The following is a 24,614-nucleotide window of genomic DNA, read 5'->3' as shown; positions in this document are numbered from 1 at the left end:
TACAATTCTTGCAGGCTGGCGTAGATGATTTACAACCGAAACGTGCAGGTGCGCACGATGGCACAATGTTGTTGATGTTTTTTTTTTTTGCAATATTGTGAGAGAGTTCAGTTCTTACGTTAGACCGAATTATTTTTGTTTGTTTTTTTTTTACGCGAATTCTGCAGATCGTTAATTTCGAAAATAATTCTCACACAATAATCGATTTGAAGTACATCTTTGCCTTGGCGCTTTTACAACTTGCGCAATTAAGATATTAAATTTTTCCAGAATTTATTTATGGAAAAAAAAACATTTAATTTCTGCGAAACATTTAAGCGAGGAGTAGGATTTCATTCGCTTCGTGCGTCTTTGTGTTTCGTTGAGTCGATTCGCACATCTCGTGCATTCGAAAAAAAAAATTAATACAGATCGTGTGTAAATTCCAACTTTTCTCGTTTTACATTTTCTGTTGATTTCCCACGGCAATCACTGATACGTGCAAAATGGGTACATACGCGCGCACATTCTTAAATCTTTGCGACATTTCGCGATCGGAAAAGCCGAGATATGTAGATTCTTCGCGAATGGCGCATATAAAGAGGGTTACGTAGGTTTAAGGCGAAAATATTCGAGGAGAAATTTGCTTCGGAGAAATTTTCAACGAGAGAGAGAAATTCTGAGATTTACACTCTTGTTTAATGCAAGAGAATTCACAATACGTGGTGATGCGACGTTTACGTATCGATTATTTTACATTTAAAGGTTGTTATTAAATTCGTTCTCTCCTCCGTGTAAAAAATGATTGAAAAACCACAATTTATATACGCGCGTTTTAATTCAGTTAACCGCAACGTTCACTCGCCCACACGAGAGTTAGAGTTTTGTGGTAACTTGAATTTCGGAACTGTGTTCATTACCATTAACGTATTAAATGAGGCAGTCGCCGCAACAAAGAGGGTCGCTCGACTTCGCGTAACGATTTAAAGGCAGCTCGTGTACCACGAACGGCACACAAAATGGATATTCCGCAGACCTACTTCGCCCGGAGCGCTTGTGTAAACTTCGTTCGCATTAAATATGCTGTCAACATTTGCTCCGACAAAAAAAAACTACATAAATAACGCAAATAATGACAATGTGGTACACGCGGATAATCTTTATTTGAAGTCGCTCTGCTCGTAAACTCTCTTTTATTTTCTAGTAGTCTTCGCCGGAACAGAATTTAAATGTTTTGGGAACTGAAACAGAAATGAGAGACGCAACGTCACGTCAAGTCACAAACTCGACGACAAACACTCGCGAAAATTTTTCTACTTACTCTTTAGAGATCGAAACTTGTTCGGGTTCTTGCAATACGCCGGTATTTGCGCGGTGCCGTGCAGAATCAGTGTAAATGGTCCAATTATGCCAGTATTCTGCTCCGGGCCTACCTGAAAGCGCCGCAAATCTATGCACGATCAAATATATGCACGCGCGTGACCGTTCTGACTGATACGTAGCTCGCGCGATTGTTGATACGCGCAAACGGGGTAATTTGAATCGCGAACGATATTTCACGTCAGTTCGTTTGAATGAAACGCATGTTGCGTGTATTGCGACGTTAATTAAGATGATGACAATTTGTTTATTACGTAATAAAAAACGGAGATTGTAACGCGCGTAAAAACTCTTTCCAGGAAAAGTAGCTTCGAAAACTCGCGCAACGTGTTTATTTACATGCAGATCATGAAAATATGTAAATTTATTCATATACGTTGTTTGTATCAGATGTTTAAAATCCATGAACTAAAAGCTAAGCTAAGGTTCACTGGAAAGAGGTTGAATTCCCGCGCACACATTCACGTGTCTAAAATCCTCTTGGATTTACATATCCTTTTATTTTCATTATCGCGTTATACGATTTTTTATGGCGGAGATAAAATTTTGTTGGAAATGTTATAAAAGATTTATACCCTCTGTAAAACCAAGACAAACTCCCGTAAAAAATTAAAACACATATCATCCACTGTTTTTAATCTGTGGTGACGCATAGCTTTTTGCCATTTTGTTGCAACTGATTGAGAAAAAAATACGAGAAGATTACGTGAAGTGGGTGAAAAGTTTTTTTTTTTTTTTACACATGTTACTACGTAGCGAATTGAGAGAATTTATGATAAAAAATGTTCTCAAAATCTCTCACTGTGTCAGATATCCACAAAGTCCACCTTCCGTAAGGATCTTCGCCCCAAGTCGCGACGGACATGAATTTCCACTTCTTAAAACCTTCGGTCGAATTATCGTCCCTTCTTGAGTTCAGAATCTGGACTTCGGTCCCTGAAAAAATAAAGCGCACGCAAGATTATCTCCCTTGCATTAGCGAAATTATACACTTTATACTCGCAAAGTACACACACACACACGCGCGCGGGCGTAAATGCGATTTTCAGAAAATCGTAACACGTATTAATTTCGCAACATACTGTTTCTCCTCGGATCGTCCAGAGGAAAGATTGCGTTATGACGAGTTGTGTTAATGTCGAAGAGTGTGTTAAATTTTTACTCGAAAGCTAAACGTGCGTGCGTATGTGTTACACATGACCAAACAAGTAAACGTTATCGGTTACGCACAACGTGCAAATGTTTAATTGTGACTGCGTGCTAGCGTTATTGATTTTTTCTTCCAAGCACGCATAGCGCAATTTTGAATAATATTACGGCACGGCCTACTTTTCAATATAACAAACGGAGTTCGTGTGAAAAATAAATTGTCTCTCAGATTAACTTTTCTAACGAGTTGTTTTCGTAACACGACAAGCTTCAATTGTAAACATTTGATAAGAAACATAACTGGAATCACAATATACTTGCCGCGTGTAAAAAAAACTGCGTAAAATATTAAACATTGGTCACAACGACAGTCGAGAAAATTAAATGGTCGACGAATATCACGTCCGAAAAACTGACTTGAAAAAAACTCGGTAATTAAACTCTCGTTCGAAACTACACATCTGTATATAGTGCGTGTATGTACTTGTATATATGTATATATATATGTATATATATATGTATATATATGTATATTTCTCTCTGTTTCTATATTTATAAACATTGTAAGCGTAATATCGATTTTACTCTGGAACGAAAAATGTGTTTTCACTGAAACATGTTTCCAATAACATCTGTGAGTGGTGAAAGCATGAATGAGTAAATCCCAAAGCGCCAATATTTTTTGGATGCTTTTATTCATCACGTCTCCTCTCTCGCGCTTCAATACATTTCGGAGTTCTTCCGATATTACGATGCGAGTAGCGTCTTCTCTCAATAATAATAGCGCGAATCGGCAAACGTGCGCGGAATTAAAAAAAAAACAAAAAATAAAACCGTGACGATTCGCCGTTGGTGTGTTCGCTATCGTTAGAAAGCGCCCACCCGTTCCTAGCGTTTTCTCTTTTTAGCTTATACATTTATTAAAAGCGGAACGCGATTTTTATCGAACAAATAAATTCCCATCAAATCCCGTTATTCCTCTCGGAATAAACATGCCAATTTCGAAGCAGCACCAAATTCAATTTCAAGATATAAATTGACGTACAAAGCATTATCTGCGCGCAGATAAACAAGATTTGCCACACGACACAGAGAAATTCTTCGAGAGTTACAAGTTTAATGATTATTAATTCTATCGGATTTTGTCATTCATTAATTTTCAATTTTTCTTAACTCTAATTCTATAAACCATGACATTTATCATTCATGTTTTTGTTTTTTAAATTAACAAGATATTTAAAATATCATGTGAACAAAAAAAGAATAAAGTATTCTTGATCATTAATGTATAAAAACCCAAGAATGCAATTCTATTTCTTTCTATCTCATTTTATTCCTTTTATTCTCATTGTCCGCGTTATCTCTCTCTCTCTCTTTCTCTCTCTCTCCTTTAGAAATTCGAAATGAGATAGCAAATCGATCTCGACAATAAATTTGGCCGACAAGCGGATCTTCGTGAATGCGGTTAAATGCACTTGCATTTAGTTTCCTCGAGTATTTCCGGAAATTGTAGTATTAGTGTATGTATATGTATATATATATATATACATATACATACACATACACAATTACAGAACATTTTCGTAGGACAGCATTTTCGAGGATCTCTCAAATTTTCGAGCTAAGACACGCAAAATGGCCCATCATCTCTTCATGATTATCTCTCTCGTCATTATTTCCGCGCAAGCTGATAATCACGTGAATGAAGATTGACGATCTTTTTCCACAAATGCATTCAAACGAGGCGTAACTAAGCGAACGTTATTACTTTGCTCGATAAACTTATGCGCGATACACGTTGTGTACTTTCGCCGCATAAAGATTTGGAGAGAAAACTTCTATTTTCCGACTTCTTCTCGTATACCAGAATTTACTCATTGACTAATGCGCGCATACGGAAAGAAAACTTCGAACGCGTTGATAAATATGGATAGAGAGAAAAAAAGAGAGAGAGAGAGAGAGAGAGAGAAAGAGAGAGAGAGAGAGTGTCAAAAATTTATACCTGAAGGCGAGGTCAGATTTATCTCCAACGCGCCGCGACGCGAGTACTTGATATTCGTTTCGATCTCCACGTGCTCCAGAAACATTATTTCACTCCCCGGTGTTCGACACACGGCATTGAATAACAGTCCTATTGTTTTCTTGTAAACCAGTCTGATGTTCCCGCTGTAACAAAAAATTTGCGCGTAATAATCGCATATTTATGGGATAAATGACTTTTAAAACACATACACATTTTCACAATCTTTGTCCGAATATATACAAGATGTTCGAACCTTGCGCGAGGCTGTTTTTAATAACCCAAATAAGAGAAGAGATTAATTAAGCTGCCTTTCACGAGTGTCCCATTACTCACAGTGGGATTATAGGAATAACTCTGCGGACCGCGCAAAGTATAACAACGCGGGATACGAGACCGCAAAAGGGAGAGAGAGAGAGAGAGAGAGAGCGGGGAATTTTCAAAAGCACCTGAATTATGAGGGGACTCATTATTTCGTAACGAGATTACCGGGGCGTTTTCAGCGCCCCGCGTTAGAAACCATTGTTCGGGATGGTCGCGCGTTTAAATTGGCGCTCGATTCTGTAATAACAAGGCAATTCCATTTGTCTTCGGATCTAATAGTTCGTTTGAGAAAACGTGCTTTTTAAAAGAAAAGACACAATGTTCCTCTCTCTCTCTCTCTCTCTCAATGTCTTCGTTCGGAGCAGAAAAACAAATCGACAGCTTTTCAACGACGCGTGTCTCTCATCTCGCGCCTCTCCCGAAAACGCCACCCGGAAAAAAGGAGGTCGCCGCGACGTTCGATTGATACAACGTCCAGAAATTTTAGAACCAGGTTAAGTGGTGAGGTTGCGAGTCTTCTCTGATATTTATGGATCACGTGAGAATAAAATGTAACGACCCGGCATCCGATGTATGTACGTGGCGAGATATCACTTCGTAATTACGTACTGACACTCGCGGCTGTGATACTCTCTCGCAAAAAAAGAAAATCTACGCGGCTTTAGAGTGACAGAAATAAAAAAAAATAAAAAAAAAAAAAATTTTAATTGCAACGGAATTTGGCGAATCGCGCATGTGTCTCTTAAAGCGAAGAGCGAAGAAAAACAAAGACATTTGATCAATTTTGTTCGTGTGCTTTCCGCTTGGTACAGGACATCGCGCGACATGCAATTACCGCAATCTAAATACACTAGACTAATTTACTCACTTGTTGTGCACTTTGCAAACGGTCTTCTCCGGCACAGTGACCCAGTCTCGACTCGCCTTCACCAGCGCGTAGGCATTCATAAGTCCAAAACCGAAGTTTCTGTGATAAAGAAATCCAGCCGCGTTCAGTATCCACGTCCCCCTAAAAATAAAATATTGATATTTGCGATTACCTCGCAAAGCTCATCTCTCGGAAGGAAATTCACGCCGAGCGTGAATTGTGTAAAAACAATCAAAGAAAAACGCGACGAGTGTCAAGGAAAAAAAAAAAGGAAAATTTGTTCTTTTCTTCTTCTCTTCTCGAAGTTTTTTTCAATTTTCTCTTCTCGCGAAAATTTTTTTATTATTTTAAAAGAATGAAGAATAAATTATGATTTATTGGAATTGCGTTTTAAATAAAAATGTACGTCGAGAATATTATTCGTTAATTTACGTCCGCAAAATCGAGTTTCTCCCCGCGCGTTAACTGTCAAATCTCGTTCTGACATTTGTACGCGGGAACTATAATACCGGTTACAATTAACATTCTCGTTAAGGCAAATGCAATACGCGACCGCGGAAGCGGTCGTAATCGCTTTTATAATTCACGAGGCGAGAATAGAAAGCAATTAGCGCGAGATATAAATTACGGGAACGAGCAATAACGGACTGAAATATGCGAGTGACCATCTGTGGCACACGCATCGCGTCGCGGAAGGTTTGTGATCGCGAGCGGCGATTTTTTTTTCCCACACACACACACACACACACACAGATGCGTGCGTGACCCGCTTTCGTTGACAACTATTCGATGGGGGTCACATGTCAACGTTTGCGAAACATTCGGTTTGAAACGGTTTACGCACAAATCGATAAGAAAAATTGGAATTTCGCTCTGCGAAGACTTTTAAATCGTCACGCAACATTTTTGTTTCTTAACTTCGTGACCTTGCGCGTGTATTCGTGTTCTTGTTGTGTATATTTTTAACGACCGGGAATTATTTTCATCAAAAGGTCGAGAAAAGCTCGTTTCATCTGAATTACAGTTTTACTTGGAAATACATTCTCCGCCGAAGCGCGAGTAAGAATGACACGGCGCGTTTCGAGAACTGATACCGTGTTGCGCGTGACCTGAATTGCTATTTGCGAAATGCTCACCTAGAAGAAATGCCAAAGTATTCCGACGTCAAGGCTATGAGATGCTGAACGTCTCTCCACGTTAAGTTACCGCTGGAATAAAGTCATTGATTTGTAAATAAATGCGTTGCGAAAATAACATTTTTCAATTTTGGAACGCAGATTAATTGACGTGGCAAATTAAAACTCGATAAGCCCTCGATAATTCCTGAACGACAGACAAGTGTCGAACGTTGCATATTTTATATGCGATCGCACATATGTAACACAAGCGTGGGGAAAAAAAAAAAAAAAGAATAATCGAACGTATTTCGGTTTCAGAGATTATTGATTTCGAGAACACAGGTAGGTGTAAATTTTACGCGCAAAATGTGTCTCCAAAACAACTCGAAAAATACACATGTATATACATTCATAATAACTCGAAAGATGTAAAGTGAGATGCAAAAGTTTCAACTAATCTTGGCGAGAAAGATAAAGTTTTTTATGATAAAAAATTTAACTCAAGTTATCTGTAGAGAACTTTTCCAAATAGTTTTAATTTTCTATGGTAAAAGTTGAGACTTGTTTGCTCGAACGCGACGTTGCGTAAACTTCATTACCACGTAAACATATTTTAATGTTTTATTCGCTTTTGTTTTTATCATTATATATATATACATGTGCATATTATATCTCTGTTAGTTTTAAATTATATGTTATGTTTATTAAAGTTCTCTAGAGTTTTCAACTAATTTTTGAGAAAGTTCGGAGTTGAAAGCGAGACTAATAGAAATGTATTGCGATAAGGGCTCGAGTAAAAGACAAAAAAAAAAGAAAAACTAAATAAAGAGAAAGCCTAGGGAACTGGGGTGACAGTAATCAAGTTAACATTTCGAGGTTTCGAGGAGAAAGTTTCGACGGGATGAGATTTTGTTCTGTAAGTGTGTTCCGCGTACTTTGCTTGCAGCGCGAGTGCCAGTATCCCGGCCGCTAATGGAGCAGAAGCTGAAGTACCCGAGTGCTTGATCGTGCAGGTGTTGTTCAAGTCCGTTGTTACCTGTGGAGCAAAAGCTATTAAATTATTCGGTGCTTTTTCTTTGTAAAATAGTTTCTCGCGCGCGCGCATCGTTCGATTTCTAAGCGAGAGATATACGCGAATAAATGGCCATCGATAATATCAGAGAGTAATTTCGTTTATTAAGAAAAAAAAAATTTAACCGACTTGCACGTTGGATTTTTCTTTTCACTTCCGATATTCACGCGGAAAAAATTGTAATTACTTACTATCGGATTGTCCCGAACGGTGTTGTCCCAAGCGATTTTGCCCGTGCCACTGTAAGTTGTGGCAAACATGGCAGAGCATCCCTCGCCATAATAAGGAGATAGTCCGGTTAGAGTGGCCGATGCGATAGCCACGGTGTATATACTTCCCACGTATCCGTCGCATCCGCAATCGTCTTCGGGACCACCGTTTCCAGAAGCCCACACGTAAATGCTACCCTTACCGTTACGACCCTGTTAAATATTCAAGAGCATCCGCAAACGCTGCTTCAAACGGTGCTAAACGGTGGAAAATGATAAATTCCACTAAAAGTTCTCACAATTTGTACAATACGTCATAATTACACACTGGCGTTTGTGTAAAAATGTATGCAAGTCGCTCGATGTGACGAGTTAAAAAAAAAAAAAAAAAAAGAAAAAAAAACGGAGAGAGAGGCGAGTTTACGTTACATTATTCAAATATCTCTGCGATATTTTAGAAACGCTGCGACATTTTTAGAAAAATCGACTGTCATTTCGCGTAAGAAAAGACGTTGCTGTTGCGCAAAAGATGCGCTGCTGGATCGTGTATAAATATGCAAGCACATCCACCAACTTTCCTCTCTCTCTCTCTCTCGGCCTGATGGAGAGAGCGTTAGAGACTCCTCGTTCATATTTAATCTCCGAAAGAAATGAGAAAAGAACGATCCGTAAACGCGGCGGCTCTTTGAAACCGGAACTAACGTTTGCGCGAGGATAATACTTAAACCCACCACGCCCCCGAGTCTCATATCGCCACCCTTCGGTATTACACACGAAATAGACTTACTGAGATAACAAAGTCCTTAATAGGAGTCGGAACACACAAAGGCCGGCACACGGCACGCCCGGGTCTCATATCGCAATCACGAGAGATTAGATCGAATCTTACGCCTGACACGCCTTCTTAACCCTCTTTAATTTTGATCACGAATTTCCAACGGTAATGTCAATCTCGAACGATCCGTGACTTTAACAGGACGGAATTATCGCGAGTTAGAATTTTTGATTTTTCACAAACATATTTTTTCCGTGTTTTGTAAAAAGTTGTCACGGAAAAATAAAGCGCGAACTCAAACTTTTTAATAAGCAGAAAAGTAAAAAAAAAAGTAGTTTAGGAAGTTTTACTCTCAGAGAAAAAAAAAACAAAAATCAATAAAAAGCCGATGATGGCGAAAAATATTTTCGCTGGCGGATCGCTGTGACGCATTAATTGTCAATGACGCAAATTTAATTACAACTTCTAATAAAGATACATAATTATTTCAAGATAACGAGAGAGAGAGAAAACCGAACCAACCTCCTTTATGCCACGCTCGAGGGACCTGGTGGCAAGTATACCGGGTCCAGCCAAATTTTTTCCATTGTCCTGAGGACCCCAGGAAGACGTGTAGATGTCAACGAGCTCGAGCTTGTATCCGAGAGCCTCGGCTTCCATGCGATCGGTAATCATTGAGGATCCTCGTTCATCGAGGAGCTTGATGCCGCCAATAGACGCGTCGTAGGCAATACCGACGCCGCATTTCCGGTTGTTGGCCTCCATTGCGATCTCGCCGGCACACCTGGTGCCGTGGCTGTTCTCCCCTAAGGGGCAGTTGAATTTATAATGCGATCGTGAAACAGTAATGTTCAATCGGCCAAGTCCTCTCTCTCCCTCTCTCTCCCTCAGCACTCCAGGGAGAGAAGTTGAACTCAGCGGACAACATCCGCGTGGGAGAGTTCTCTACTTCATTTCGCAATATTGCGTATTACTTGACTTTGAAATTCAAAGCACAACGCGCTTGTAATCCCACTCGGGTATAATATCCGTTGATAAAAATTCAAGAGCGCGGTTCTCCCCGCGATTGAATAACATAGTCATGTAAGAAGAAACGGAAATGTCTTCCACACGCCCGGATATTCGCGCGTTAAGGGAAAATCGGAATTGAAAGATTAAAATTGCGAAAAGGAGTTTTTCCACATTTCTTTATACGCGCATTCTTCGTAAAACTTTTTCAATGTTTTTTTTTCCTGTAAAAAATTCAAACTCGTCAATCAAAAAGAAACTCTAAAGTTAGGCAACAAATATAACTGTGACGTCGAGTACGCTTTAGTTAGACATAATTAGCTTTACATCCGCGTAACTATATTTGACCAGTAATTATATCATGAACGTGTGAATGAGTCGATTTGACGATAAACCCGCTGGCTACGATCCGATTTCACGCGAATTACGTTAATATCGCTGCATTACAACAATTTTATTAACGATTATCGGTAATTAAATGATTTATCGATATTTTATCGGCAATTAAATTAATTTATTATTAGACTTTGACCGAGCTCTCACACGCCATCGCAATGTTGTTTGATTGATCGAAACTTGCACGTTTGCAAATTTGTTTATATACATGTATACATACAGAAAAAAAACAGTAGAGAAATTACCTTTATAGCTTGGCGAAGGATCGTTGTCACGGTCGCTTATGTCGTAACTAATGCTCGGATCCTAAATTCAAACATTTTTGTTATAACAAACAATAAAGTACAATTCAAACAATGTATTTTATTTATTAGAAGCCGTTTTTTTTATTTATTGAAAAATGTGAATTTTAAAAAATATAAAAGTTTTTCTTACGTACTTTTTTTAAAATTGTGAAACGTTTTTGTGCGATAAAAAATACTACGTACTGATTTACACGTGCAAGTATTTTCAAATTTTTAAATCGTACGTGTATTATATATATAAATGTGAGAGATCAAAAATTAATGCACTTCGATATATAAAATGAAACATCTCGAGCTACATGTTTCGTCATCTGTGAGACGGGAGAGAAGCTCGAAGCACAAATGTTACATACGTAATTGTTCCGCAGATCATCGTGGGTATGTTCCAAACCGTCGTCGACAACAGCAATTCTTACCCCACGGCCGGTTATCCCCAGTCGATAGAGAGACAGAACGTTTAAATCGATCTCCGGCAAAGCCGTAGTGAGCGAACCGTAATTCGTCTTTTCTTTTACCGGTGGCAGCTGATAAAGCAAATTCGTCAATATTTTAAATGTAGCAACAATAGTTACAGTGACGTATTTAAAAATGTTATAAAATTTCACTACAAAAATCAATCTCAAGTTTATTTTCGACTCGATTGATAAATTTGTTTTAATCTCAAAAAACAATTTTATCTGACGAGTTTATCGGAATATAACAAGAGATTTTTGTTTACTAAACAATTGCAAAACAAAATGTGCAAAGATTACATTACCATATACCACTGGTGATCCCAAAGCTCGTCGTTGAACATCCTTTTATGTCCTATGCAATTTTCCTCTTTGCCGTCAACGGCATTTGATGCAAATTTGCATGTATTTAAGTACTCAAAAGAACGCTTTTCTCTCGTTAATGGTTTTTCAAACTCTAAGTCGGCTAACGAGATGTAATCGCGTTTATATCGTTTCACAATTTTCTGTTGATCCATCCTTCGGATGATCTTTCCTCGGCAAAAATGCGAATTGTTCAAATGTACGTCTTTTTCGCACAATTTCACGTGAACATACGTCGCGTGTGCGTACGTATTTTGTCGTTGAAAAAATTATGTCGTTACGCACGCACATTGATTTTAAATAAAAGTTTTTTAAAACTGACAAGAATATTAAAAATTTTGAAATTCTCTTAGAACTGAACTATTTAAAATTATAGGAGTGTAAAAAGAGAGAGTATAAAAGTGTTACCTTGAAATTTGCATTAAGAGCCTTCGTTAAGCCAGAAGTTCCTCTTTTCTTCTGGCTCGGATTATCATCCTTGAGCCATATATATGTGTCCTTGAATCCGAGAACCTGAATGAGGGGGGGATCCATTACATGTAAATTTATCAAGAGAGCCAGTGATATGCGTTGCATATTTAATGAACTTAAAAGACCGAATTAAGTCTTTATTTAAATTTTTGCTTAAAGAAGTGTTAAAGCACAGTCTTCTTCTTCTTCTTCCATCCGCGCGTTCTATAATATTATCACTTTGCAGTTTCATCCAGCCTTAAAGAACCACCGTTTATTTAATGTACATTGCCATCGTAGTTTTTTAATAGAAAGTTCTTCGTGTTATATACGCGATTTTAAATAATTTGAATTAAAAAAAAAAACAATATGCAAAGAGCAATAATTAATTCGATTGACAAGTTAAATTGAAATCGTGTTTTTTTTTTCTGTCTGTCTGGACGTTGGAAAACATTGCATTTCTATTTCACGTACATCAACCAACCCCTCCGATTCTGACGATCAGAATAAGGGTGCGAAACTAGACGGTCGTCCCGACGTTTGCGCCCTTCGGCAGGGACGCTACGATCAGGACATCATACGAGAGCAGTTGGTAGATCGAGCGCACCGTTTTGGGGGAGAAAGCTCTATCGAAAGTCCAAATGCGGATATTGTTACGGTGATCATTATTACCCACGATATCGTATACGTGGCCGGTTTTGGCTTCGTATAACATCCGTACGCGCGCATGATGTAAACGATATGACAAATATAGAGCGCGGAAGAATAATAGAGGGTGATCACCTGGTTAGGTAAATTGAAGCGTTGTTTGCACAAAAGAGAGAAGTTTATTTCCGTGATATCACACACGTGTCCATCTATTTTCGAGATACCTGAGCAACCGATCTTTACCGATGATTAGTGACATTTTTCTCTGTCGTTCTAATTTGCAACTTATTTTTAATTATGATATTCTTCAATTAGTAAAAAAACAATTTGTCATTTGTCGCGCAGTAGATTTAACAGAGCAAATTAATGTGTCTTGAAATATTTGTCAATCATTGTTTTCCACCCTCAAGGATTAAAATGTTTTTCAAATTTATTCCGTAACAGATGTGTCTTGTTAATTTCGTTATTAATTGTTTTCTCGAATGTGTGTTGTGCTTGTGATTTTACACAGTACGAATTACGATATTAAATGAGATCGAACTTGAAGGCAGGCTCCAAAGAAATTCAGGGCAACGGGATTATAAAACAATAATCCTTTCGTCTGTGCGCTATCCTCTTAGCCCTCCCTCCCTCCCTCCCGTGCAAACCCGTGCGCAAAAATCCTCTAATCCACTATCCATCATATCTGTTGTGCATCCGGCTGGAACGAATAAATTTGATCGTCAAAATGCTTCGCTAAACTCGCTGATAAACTACTACTGTACATATCCCGGCGGGATACACTTTTCAAAACAGCGGCGCATGAATGTTGCACGTTTTGCATATATCCACGATCGCGTATGCCGTGCACGCCGCGTTAAACATTTAGGATGTTACGTATTGCGATTCGCGGATCGATGGAGGATCATCTTCCTGTTTTTTTTTCTTTCCAAACTCTATACACAAACACGGGCGTTGTGCGCACATCGACACCTCGCGCAGCGAGGAGAAACTTAACTTTTCCGATTCCGCAAAACGATCTGCGCGCATTGTTGCGCTTCGACATTAATTGCCAATTATCTCGCATATAAAGCACCGTCGACTTTCGCGCGAAGCATATCACAAATGAATTCGAAAAATGGTAACTTTCAGCAACAATTAATATAATAAAATTCAAAAAGAGTAACTTTTTGTATATGTGTGTGTGTGTGTGTGAGAAAGAGTGTTCGGTCGCGAAAAAAATTAATTCGAGAAATCTCGCGATTCAACATAAATTTCCGCAAACTTCTCCCGCCGCGAGGATTCTCAAACAGGGACTTCCCCGATCGGCACGTGAACGATCCCCCCTTTTTAGTCGAGCGACGACTTCAAGGTCGTCGGCTTTTAACGGGGGGAATTGGCTTCGGACTGGATAGAGCACGTGCTTCCCGAGTGTCACGCGGGTGCTTCTCTTAAATTCCACGTGGGAACGCTTCAAACTCGAATTCGTCGACTACGTGATAATGGCTCTCACCTCTCGGTTTCCCGTCGTAATCGGGAACACAGCACGGTGGTCTGCGAAGTACGTACCTGCGCTTCCAAAGGGACGCACGAACGTGCGAAGAGAGCAGGGAACGAAAATCGGAGACGCGATCATTAGTTCGCGATCGGCGAGCGGCGAATATTACGGTTATAATCGAACGTTATCGCGATACCACGATCGTTAATTCGACGCTCAAAAAACTAAGTATTCGTAATTTTCCAACATCTCTCTCTCTCTCTCGAATATGTTAGCAGTTTTTTTTGTACATGTGATATGAAGAAATTACATCCTCTGTTATATTCATCCTGATTGAAATTTCTCGTTCAACCGCACAGCCAACTTGACTGTGTCTCGCCTAACAATTTCTCGGCACGAACTCGGAGAAGCATTAACGCTGCTCTTGCCGCGCTCGTCTTGTACATTTCCTGCTCAATCGTCTCAAGTTCGCGAAGTGCGACGTTAACGGAGTCTGACGCGTCGTCACCGTCGACCTTCCGCTTCGCGTTTCTCGCGTCTAAAAGGAAGGGGAAACAGAATAGAGGCGAGAAATCAGAGCCGGTCATTACTTCGCGATCAGTCGGGCGATCCGTCTTATCGATATTCAGATTGCGTTTCTCTCCGACTGCTAGAAGGAACGTGCTCGGTACGTATAGATACATGAAAATCTGCGGTCCAAGTCGTCTGTAACACCTTCCGGGCAAATGGTATGGGACATGGGTGAGAGAAATGGAAAGACGAACGGGAGTGAAAGAGAAAGAGAGAGAGAGAGAGAGAGAGGAGGGGGGAGAATAGAGGGACGAAGTATTTTCGCAGTCCATTTGTTTTGATCGGATTTCCAACTGTCTCTCGTAATCCCGCACCCGTAAGCTCCCGCAGGCGTCGTCAGTTTCCAATGAAAACCCTAACGTCTCTATCCCCTTCTCGCTACCCTGGACCTGCAGCAACCCTCGTCGTCGTTTTCCCGACCACACCTTCGGTCTCCGTCTCTCCGGATTCCTGCGAGCATTCCCCGCGTTCTACGTGTATTCTTCGCGCGTGGATGTGTGCACGCGCGTGCACGTACATTTGCGTGTAAAGAGGGTGCGTTCTCCCTCCCGACTTTACGAGGACTAGCCGAACTCTCTCTCTCTCTCTCGGCAGTTCTCGGGTGTATTGTGGAATCAATCTTTTTTCGAACAAAAATTCTTAACAAATCGAAAAAAAACGTAAAATACACATCGTGCAATCAGAGACATTAGGAAACTTTTTTATTTATTTAATATATCAGATAAAACTTTTGTACTCTGAAAAAAATTTTTAATTTGACGCGCACTTGTCACAAGATCACCGAATATATAGAATTCAGAAGTCAGAAGTTGTGAAAAAGACGGCGTCCAATCATCGAACTTCACCTGAAGAAAAATCGATTCCGAGTTCGCTAAAGTATTACATCCGCAGACGGTGAAGTTCGGAGAAAGTGTGCGAATTCCAAGTGTTCGAATCCATTATATCGCTACGGAGTTGAGTGAGACACGTATTGTTTCAACTCACGCGAGAGAAGATTCTGCTAATGAATCTCAAATATAAGTAAAATATTTAAGTTTTTTTTTTTTTATTATAAAACAAATTGAAACAACCGTGATGTCAATTTTTTACCGGGATTACATAACTTTGCCATGATATCGGATCGGTTGCTGCAATCATTAAAAAATGAACTGCACACCAACGGAAGTCCACGTCAAGTCTTCGGCAGGTTTGCAGCGCATATTTCGTCTTATGTCAGTCGCGTGAATATTGAAGTATATCGCATGCATGATGATTACATAGGTAGTACGTGGCACACGTGTATTTACTGTTCGCGTCGCACAGGTGGAAGATACATAACCGTGTAGTCAGCGTGTTTTAGCTTGCTCGAAAGCAAGCGGGGCGTGGATGCGCTGGAAATGCGCCACGTTTTTTTTTTTTTTTTTTGGACTGTCAAACGATTTTTCCCCGTTCATACGCCCGCGTGTATACAAATCGGGCGTTTCTCTCGCACGGAAAAAGCGGTTCGATCGCAGTTTCTTACTTCGACGGGATGATCTTGCAGGATTGGCGACTTTTTCCGCGCTTCATATTCAAAGATTTTATTAAACGTGCGCTCTCTGTCTTCTCTGTGTGTGAGAGACCGAAGAGAAATTCATTATTTCCTGTAGTTGCCAGGAGAAAAACATTCGCTCCGTTGCTCTTCTTCTCGAATATTGCGCGATAAAAATTTTACATATTTTATTTTATAATTTTTATGTAGAGATTTGTATTGTTCATGTACTTCGTCGCAACCATATTTGGTTTTAGACAATTTTAAATATATCGCAAAATTATTTTATTTTATCACATTTTTTTCCCTTTGATTATTCGCAAGTCACGGAAGCATAGCTGATCCATTTGAATTTTTTTGCTTTGCACAGTTACCTCTCGACAGTAAAGACGTTAGATTCTGACGTTAGACGTTAGAGTTTTTCTCTTGAAACAGCTGAATATTTTGTAAACGTCGGCTCATGACATCCTGGTATACGTGTTATTTCGGATTACGCGATGTCTGGCACTTGCGGACTGCAAATTCAATTACATGCATTGAATTCAGCAGAGGGTGGAAGTTCCCGACGCTTTGCGTGCACAAGTTCACGTGCAGGCTCCCCGAACTGGCAGAACTCACACTTTAGGCAAGCGCTTATACAGCCGCGGTGATATGTAGGAGTAAACACCTAAACTGACAATGATACCGTAAACTTAGTTTGCGCGCGTACAAACAGACAGACCGCATTGTTGCCTGTACGATATCGTCGGTGTAATTTAAGATTAATTTCACAAAAAAAAAAAAAAAAAAAAGAAAGAAAGAGAAATGCGCGAAAATAAACAACGTTCTTTCGAATTTTTCTGCGTGTGTCTCAAACTTCTCAGTTCGCCAAAAATTATTAATAAACTCACGTTACGTTGATGCAAACATTCCGAAAAAAAATGTCTATCTACTTGAAAAGTCACATTTTCGGGGGATGCGCTTTTTATATGCGTTTCTAAAAAAAAACAAGAGAATATCTTGAAAAGTTTTGAGTTGAACGTTTTCGCGAAGTGGCGCTGGGAGAGAAACTTAAAGAGGCAGAGAAAGTATCGAAGTTGGCAATCTTTGTAATAGTTGCGCTGTAGCGGGCGCGTATAAGCAAGGAGAAATTGCATTAATGCGTTCGACCTTTGAAACTTCATCGTCTCGAAGTCGATATCAAAGTTAAAGTTTTAATTGAAATCAACGCTATAACCAGCATCACGTGAATTTGATCAAAGAGCTTCCAACTATGTAGTTCCACACAGTCGATCTTACAGTCGACTATTTTGAAACCGATTAACGTGAATATTGATTATACACATCCCCCTGTCTCTCTAAAGTCGTTGTACACACACTCGAATTATAGCTCAATTATAATAAAAAAATAAAATGAAAAATAATCACATCATGTTTGTGATTTCGAACACAGCGAGTTGAAATGATTTAATGGCTAATTAAAAAAAAAACAGAGCGCGCGCGGTAAGGTGCGCACTAATCGCGGCACGAAATCCCAATCAAAGTCACGTCCGAGTAAATAAATCACGGTTGCCGTAAATAAACGTTAATCCGCTTATCTCGAAATCGCATAATGTCGGCTTGAAAATATTATGAAATCAATATGACGGCGAGAGCGTAAACTAATGCGGTATCCATTACGCCTAATTAAGTACGCCAGAATTTGACGTGGCCGAATTACAGCGAGCTGTAACGCGTTGCATACATTATGTAAAATTAGATTACGGTGATTTATGGGAAAGCGCTATCAAATATTTATTAACTTCGAAACATATTGGGGCGCGGGCGTTATCGGGGACGCCTTGCCTTGAGATTAAATCTTTTTGAACGAAAGAGAGAGAGAGAGAGAGAGAGAGAGAGAGAGAGAGAGAGAGAGAGCGAAAGAGAGAGAAAAAGCTAACGAAGGCGGAGGGAGACAGCGAATCGCCGTGACATCTGTCAACCGACATAACGGGGAGTTCATTATACTGTTCAGCGGGGTGCCATGTCATTTATTTCAATTATTGCCAAACGCTGAATCAGCAAACTACCACACACACACACACACACACACACATCGGTAATTTCCGATAATTTACGAACGTCATTAAATACCAGCGCTGGCGAGGTCGTCGAAAAATGCCATCATTACATGAAACCTACGCCCGGGTCACACAAACCCTTCATTCTCGCCTGCCGGATTTATTTTACTCGGATTTATTTTGCCAGAGAACATATTCTTGTGTAGAATTTCTTAATCCTAATGTATTCGACGAAATGCAATCTTGGAAATATTCCACGCCGACTTAATTTCAGCGAATTTTAGACGAACAACGCGATGAGAAACATAAAAGAAAATCGCAGGTGAGTGTCTTCTGAAGACGAGAGAGAGGCATCAACAACGTAGCTGCTGGATTGATGAATAAAATATCAGCAGACGTTCCGGACATATAAATATGGATGTAAAAGAAAAAAAAAAACTTATTTTTTTAGCAAAATACATTTGTTTCTCATCTCCCGATCGCAACGCTTTAGGAAAATAATTTATGAAAATTAAATGTACGCGCGATGTATTCAAAAAAAAAAAAAAAAAAACAAACAAGACAATTTATTCGAAGTGAAATAGGTCGACGATTTTCTTACACATCTTTGTCTTTCTCCGCAACAACAAATCCGCTCTCGTTTTTCTCTGAAATAAAGAAAAACTGACTTCCGTCTTCGACAACAGGCAAATTAATGTCGGGAAAATTCATGCCGACAGTTCTGTAATAGATTCTCGATAACCGAATTTCACTTCGCCCCCGGGGCCCCCGATTCGGTTTCCCGATTGAACAATCTCAACCCTTCCCGTATCGGGAGAAGACCCGATGCGTAAGACTGCGCGATAATACGAAGCGAGGGAGAATGTCTGAATTGCGATTAAGCTAATCGCTCCTTGATATCACAATTACCAAGTCGCGCGCGCGGTTATTATTTTCTCCCTCTTTCCTAAAAGCCGAATCTCAATATAAACGCAAATCGTTTAACATTAGTAGTAGATTTATCGTCGCTCTCTGTGTGGGGTCGACGATAGTTGAAAAAGACCCGCCCTTATCTCGCGTTCTGCCAAAACGACGTCGTATCAAATCTCGTGAAACCCTTGCGCGAAAGCGCTTCGCAATCGAGTTGCGATTCCCTTTGTCGGCGAATGTTGTTGTACGGGCGGAGAGAAGCCCGTGATGTCTCATACATTCTGATAAACGACGTCATATTCGAGATCCAGAAATCTTCATTTAATGGAAATAAGAGCGTAATGGGGTGACGAAAATATCCTCCCCCCTGTATATAAATTCATACGTGATTCACGGTGATTCATAAAAGTGCGTGACGTCATAAATAAAGAGACTTTTTTCAATCTCCTCTGTATATGTGCGTTTATTACAGACAGATCTCATTTTTTATTGCGGTCTCGTTGTATAAAAAATATGCGTAAAGTTTCGACATTGAACTAGAGCGAAAGGGAAGAGATTGTTCTTACGTCGCAAAAATCGCTTGTTCGCGCGTATTAATTTATTTGATTACACTCAACGGGGTACGAAGTGTACGTATGTACATACACAATGTACAAATTAGCGGGCTTCGTGCGCACAATTAAATCCGCATTGCTCTTTGAACGCTGCGCGGCGTTCCGTCCGGTTCTGTTCAGCGTCGCGTTGAATATTCTTGGCTGCTCGTCACAAGAGTAGGCTTAATTATATGAAATAATTACATGTCGGAGCCACAGCAGATCTATGCGCTTACAGACAGTCTGGGGGACAGGACAGGGCGCTCGCTTGCGGATTGCGGTGAACCGCGCGCTTGGCAAAGCAGTCGCACAGTTGCGGCGCACAACCGCGTTCTCTCTTCTCTCTCTCTCTTTGATGCGCAGCTTCTCTCTCTCTCTCTCTTCTCTCGCAGTTTCTCGACTGAAAGTGTCGCGTTTAAAGAGGGGAGAGGGGATGGTGTGTTCGCGGAGTTCAAAAAGCCGCTATGCAACGTTACGTTAATTATCCCGCGGATGGGGGTATTCAGAAAACGCATGCGACTGTGCCGGGTGAATAAGCGACACGCGCGTATAACGGCAGCGTGTGACAAGCCCGGGAAGGAATCCCGGGCTCAAAATGCGTAAAATTGCCGCATTGAAAAATCCAAAGTGAGCAGCAAATTGCGAGAACGTTAAACATCTGCGCCAGGTCTCTCTCTCTCTCTCTCTCTCTCTCTCTCTCTCTCTCTCTCTCTCTCTCTGTCTCTCTCTTTTCTTTTCGTCATAAGCAATTTGCAATATATCGCGATTTCTTTACGACATTTACAGTTTTCTCTTTTCTCGAAGATAGGTGACTCCGCATTTCCGGCACAAACCCCTTCCGAGACAGATGAAAGGTATCGATTGCATAGTACTCTCGTCAAAGCCAAGCGAAGAGATACGATATCGTTCTTTCCGCCAATGCTTCTTTTCGCGCACGGCAAAATTCTCGTTTGCAGTAAGTGCACGATAGCCATAGATACTATCGTTTGCGGATTTAGGGTAGCAGTATCTTGCAACTGCATTTTTTCGGTTTATTCTGTACAGTGAAACTTGGTAGAGATTTGTGCAAAGAGAGAGAGAGAAGTTTTCGAAAAATCGCGAGATACTGTCGCGTCAGAGATTCGACAAATTTTGCTGTTTTTTTTTTTTTTTTTAAGTAATTTCACGTCTTAAAAATACATTCGTTCAGAAGTAGATAAACCACTTCTGGTCTCCGACATTTTGTGTAAAAAAAAACAAGTTAGTTTCTCTTTTCGCACAACTTGCGGACTCTTAAACGCGTCCATCCGGAAAGAAAAATATTTCAAATCATTCGCATTGCGAATTCGCGTATGAAAATCACACGCCGCGATACGCTGCTCGATTTACCGCGCGATTAACGGGATGTTCCCGAGGTAAGGTCTCGGTGGGGATTTGTATTGATGCTTCTTCCGTATGTACGTCTTCCGATATTACGCATCGAAAACTGCGGGAAGCGCCTGAATGCTCGGTAGCGTCGTCGTCGTCGTCGTCGTCGTCTGCAAACGAAAATAAGGCGATTGCCCTGAGACGCCGCCTCGTCAAAGAGACGGGAAAAAGATACGATATCGGCCTCCTGTTCGCCCGAGAGATATATATTTTCTCTCTCTCTCTCTCTCTCGCGATGATCTCGCGCAACGAAACTCGTTTTGCAAAGTAGGTACATCTCTCCGTGCGCGCGCGCGCGCGCGCCAATCGGAAGATCTGCGAGAGTGAGGCGAGCGGAACGGAACGAACGAACGATCAAATGGCTCGTGCTGAGACTCTCGCTTACGGGGATAATCTCTTTGCAGTCACCCGTACGGCAAAGGAAACGATCTGGCGGCCGCTCCCGACGCTCCGACGTGTACATACGTTACGTACATACATACGTGCCACGTTGCCGAAACTTCGAAATACGTTTTACGCTTCTCGGTCAGAGATTCAGGACGACGAATGGATGTGTATGTGTGTATGTGTGTGTACACAAGAAGAGAGAGAACGAATGCCTCTTCAAAGACTTGGCCGAGCGAGGCGAAAATTCTTTCCACCACCCCGCCGAGGCATCTTCTTTTTTCCCCGAGTTGTATTTGCGAGTTGAATGGGACCCACAGGGCAAAAACTTTTCACAGAAATTGGGATACTTTTTACGGCTTTCGTGGGACGCCGTCGGCCCGCGGGATGGGATCAGACCTCCCCTGACATCCGTACGTATTTTTACCCACGTCTGCGTTACGTGAATATTTATTAATCCTTTCCCCCGTTTCAGGCATCGAAATCGTCTGACGCGCGGAGACGCGGCCGTTACGTCGCAAAAATTGCAAAAACATCTTTGCGGGAAAAATATTTCAGTGTACATTTGTTTTGAACGGAATAAAAAAAAAATTGAGTTTTGATACGCAACGCACATTTGCGGCCTGATGTTTTTGTTTTGCAAGAAACAAAGGATTGTTTATTATATATCGTATACTTTCTTAATTACTGGAACAACTGAAAGAAAAATCAGTTAAGTTTTCTTTCATTGGTCATTCGCCGCGCGAGTTGAGAAGTGAATTTGTCAAAGATATCTGCAGGTAACTGTTTTAAAAGTAAAGTGAGAGACAGCGGGATGCAATTAAAAGTTGAACAACTGCTTGATAACTTATTGTTAGCCACTTGTGCACCGCCCAATTCTAATTTAACTTCGTCCCGTCCACGTTCAGCTATTGTAGTTTAACTTTCATGCTTTTTAAAATGATAAAATTTCCATGAAAATAGCCTTCGGATAAGAAAGTTGTTATTAATCATCTACGTTTATACGTCAACTGTTTATACAAATTGACGTCTGATACTTTTTTGTTTCGATTTGTTTTTTCTATCAATATTTTCACTCGCGCTTCTTCTAAACAAAGTTTTTTTCAATAATATAATAAAGCGCACGCGTAAATCCTCAAATAATTCGAGAAAAAAAGCTTATTTTCCCATCTACCGTGAGCGAGCGATATATTTGTAATATTCTTCGCGAGGTAATATTTTTAATACATACAAGTATGTTGCAATTGATGTAGCCCGGATACGACGTTCGATATATCGCGCGTAACGTGGCTCTCACAGCGTACACACACGCCATATGTCAGATGTCGCGGGGAATATCATCGCGCGCGCGAGAGATAATCCGCTCATAAAATCGATCTATTTTTAAGTGTTCTTTAAACAGTGACGCGCGAGAAGCAACATCTAAATTTTTGTTCTCCATAACATCCTCTTTAAAATCTAAATCTAGTATCGAAGATTGTGTTTCTTGCTTGTTTTCATCACGTCGTGCGTAACAATTAAAACATTGTGATTGCACGAACGTAAAATGTGCAATAAAAATAAACAAATAAATAAGTTTTTCAGAATTCGTCGATGGTTGTACGAGACTCTTGCAGATGAGAAAAACAAAAAACTGTACGAGACTTACCGGGCCATAATGCCTGTAGCCAAACTGAGCAGCCAATAACGACGCCACTTGCGATCCTCCGAGTATCTCGACGACCCATTCCTCGTGGTGGCTAACGTCGGCGTCGGCGATGAAATTGGATGCGGGAAAGATGACGGCGAGCAGCGTAATAACTAGCGCGCACGATCTGCGGAACAAGCGTAAGATGTAATACACGGACTCTAAGAAATATAGGGACGGAGCATTAGCCAGAGGGGTGGGTAACGTTCGCGGCGGGAGAGATGGTCATATCGGCAACTTTTGTTTCAAAACTCGCTTATACACGTATGCATGTAGAAAATATATAAGTACCGACTTAGATATAGTTCTATGCGTAGAACTTTAAAAAATATTTAATAATAAAATATCATTATAACCTTTTAACCTCCTTTTACCTGTGCCAACTAATTTTTACGCCTTCTTCCAACATTTTTTGAAATTTATTTTTCTGTTTTTTTTTTACACAATTTTTTGTTAATAGAACACCCAGGCACTATGCACGTCACTATTTTTTTTAATGACTAGATGTTTACTATATGACACGTGTGACAACAATATGTTCACAATAAGCTATGCTATATATTCATCCAAGTCCCCAAGATGGATGAAATTTTAGACACAAGGTTTGATTTATTTCCCTGCACTGGCCACACTAGTTCACAGTCTATCTTTCTTTATCCATATTAGAAGAAAAAAGATAGACTGTGAACTAGTGCTGTCAGTGCAGGGAAATAAATCAAATCTATATAATATGGCGGGAGAACCGGTTCCTCCCTGCATGTCTGAGCAGACAAGTCTCCTCTCGCCCGAGTTAGTACTTTATGCATCGTCTATTCCTTATTGTTTGTCCGTGACGTAATATCAGCGCGCGACCGCTCGCGCGCACAGAAAAAAAGAAATTGCGGTAAACTTTTCGTGTACTCTCATGTACCCTAAGCGAATTTCGCGATCCGTTAAATATGTTGAAAAATGTTCGATTACGTTTACTCTCCCGTCCCTGTTTTTGCTCTTATTTTTATCTCGCGCAATTCTGATCGCGTTCGTCCGCGTTTCGGCGTATTCGTTGCGAATAAATTAACAAATCGCGCTAAGACGATAAATTTATTTCAAAATTACAGAAAGCGACGTTTTAACGTCTTTCGATTTTTATGATTTAGAAAAAAATACAACGCGATATTAGAACGTTACGTGTATACTCCCATGTGACAATGTGTTTTCACACCGCACTAAATAATTCTTTACATCGTCACTCACAATGAAAAATTACAAGTTGTCCTTGTCATTCGTGATGATTTGATATTTTTGTCGATACAATTTTCAACACACAAAAAAAGACACACATTACTTCCACCGCCCGTCGTGTGACGACACGTGGCCTTCCTACCTGATTGCCATAGAGATTTTCCGATGAAGAAAAAGAGAGAAAGAGAGAGAGAGAGAAAGACTGAGAGAAAGAGAGAAAGCGAGTCAATCTCACAATCGTGCAATTATTATTTTCACCGCGATCCGCCAAGAATCGTCGTCCTCTTTTTTCTTTTATCAC

General features: G+C 40.3%; 1 protein-coding gene across 1 annotated transcript; it reads right to left on the bottom strand.

Annotated features, from left to right (window-relative positions):
* Window positions 1-310: 310 nt before the first annotated feature.
* LOC109854544 (neuroendocrine convertase 1-like) lies at window positions 311-24,400 on the bottom strand. Its single transcript, XM_020427733.1, has 15 exons — window positions 24,326-24,400; window positions 23,054-23,219; window positions 11,827-11,931; window positions 11,361-11,585; window positions 10,957-11,127; window positions 10,544-10,604; window positions 9,417-9,700; window positions 8,102-8,332; window positions 7,774-7,874; window positions 6,857-6,928; window positions 5,721-5,861; window positions 4,511-4,674; window positions 2,162-2,295; window positions 1,301-1,412; window positions 311-1,220 (listed from the first exon to the last, which is right to left on the bottom strand). The coding sequence occupies exons 1-15, from the start codon at window positions 24,352-24,354 to the stop codon at window positions 1,180-1,182; spliced, it is 2,037 nt and encodes a 678-aa protein (XP_020283322.1). The 5' UTR covers window positions 24,355-24,400; the 3' UTR covers window positions 311-1,179.
* Window positions 24,401-24,614: the final 214 nt, after the last annotated feature.

The sequence above is a fragment of the Pseudomyrmex gracilis genome, unplaced genomic scaffold (assembly GCF_002006095.1).
Source record: "Pseudomyrmex gracilis isolate BER0280 unplaced genomic scaffold, ASM200609v1 scaffold_69, whole genome shotgun sequence".
NCBI classification, from domain to species: Eukaryota; Metazoa; Arthropoda; class Insecta; order Hymenoptera; family Formicidae; genus Pseudomyrmex; species Pseudomyrmex gracilis.
The sequence above is the reverse complement of the archived record's forward strand: the minus strand, read 5'-3'. Positions and strand labels throughout refer to the sequence as shown.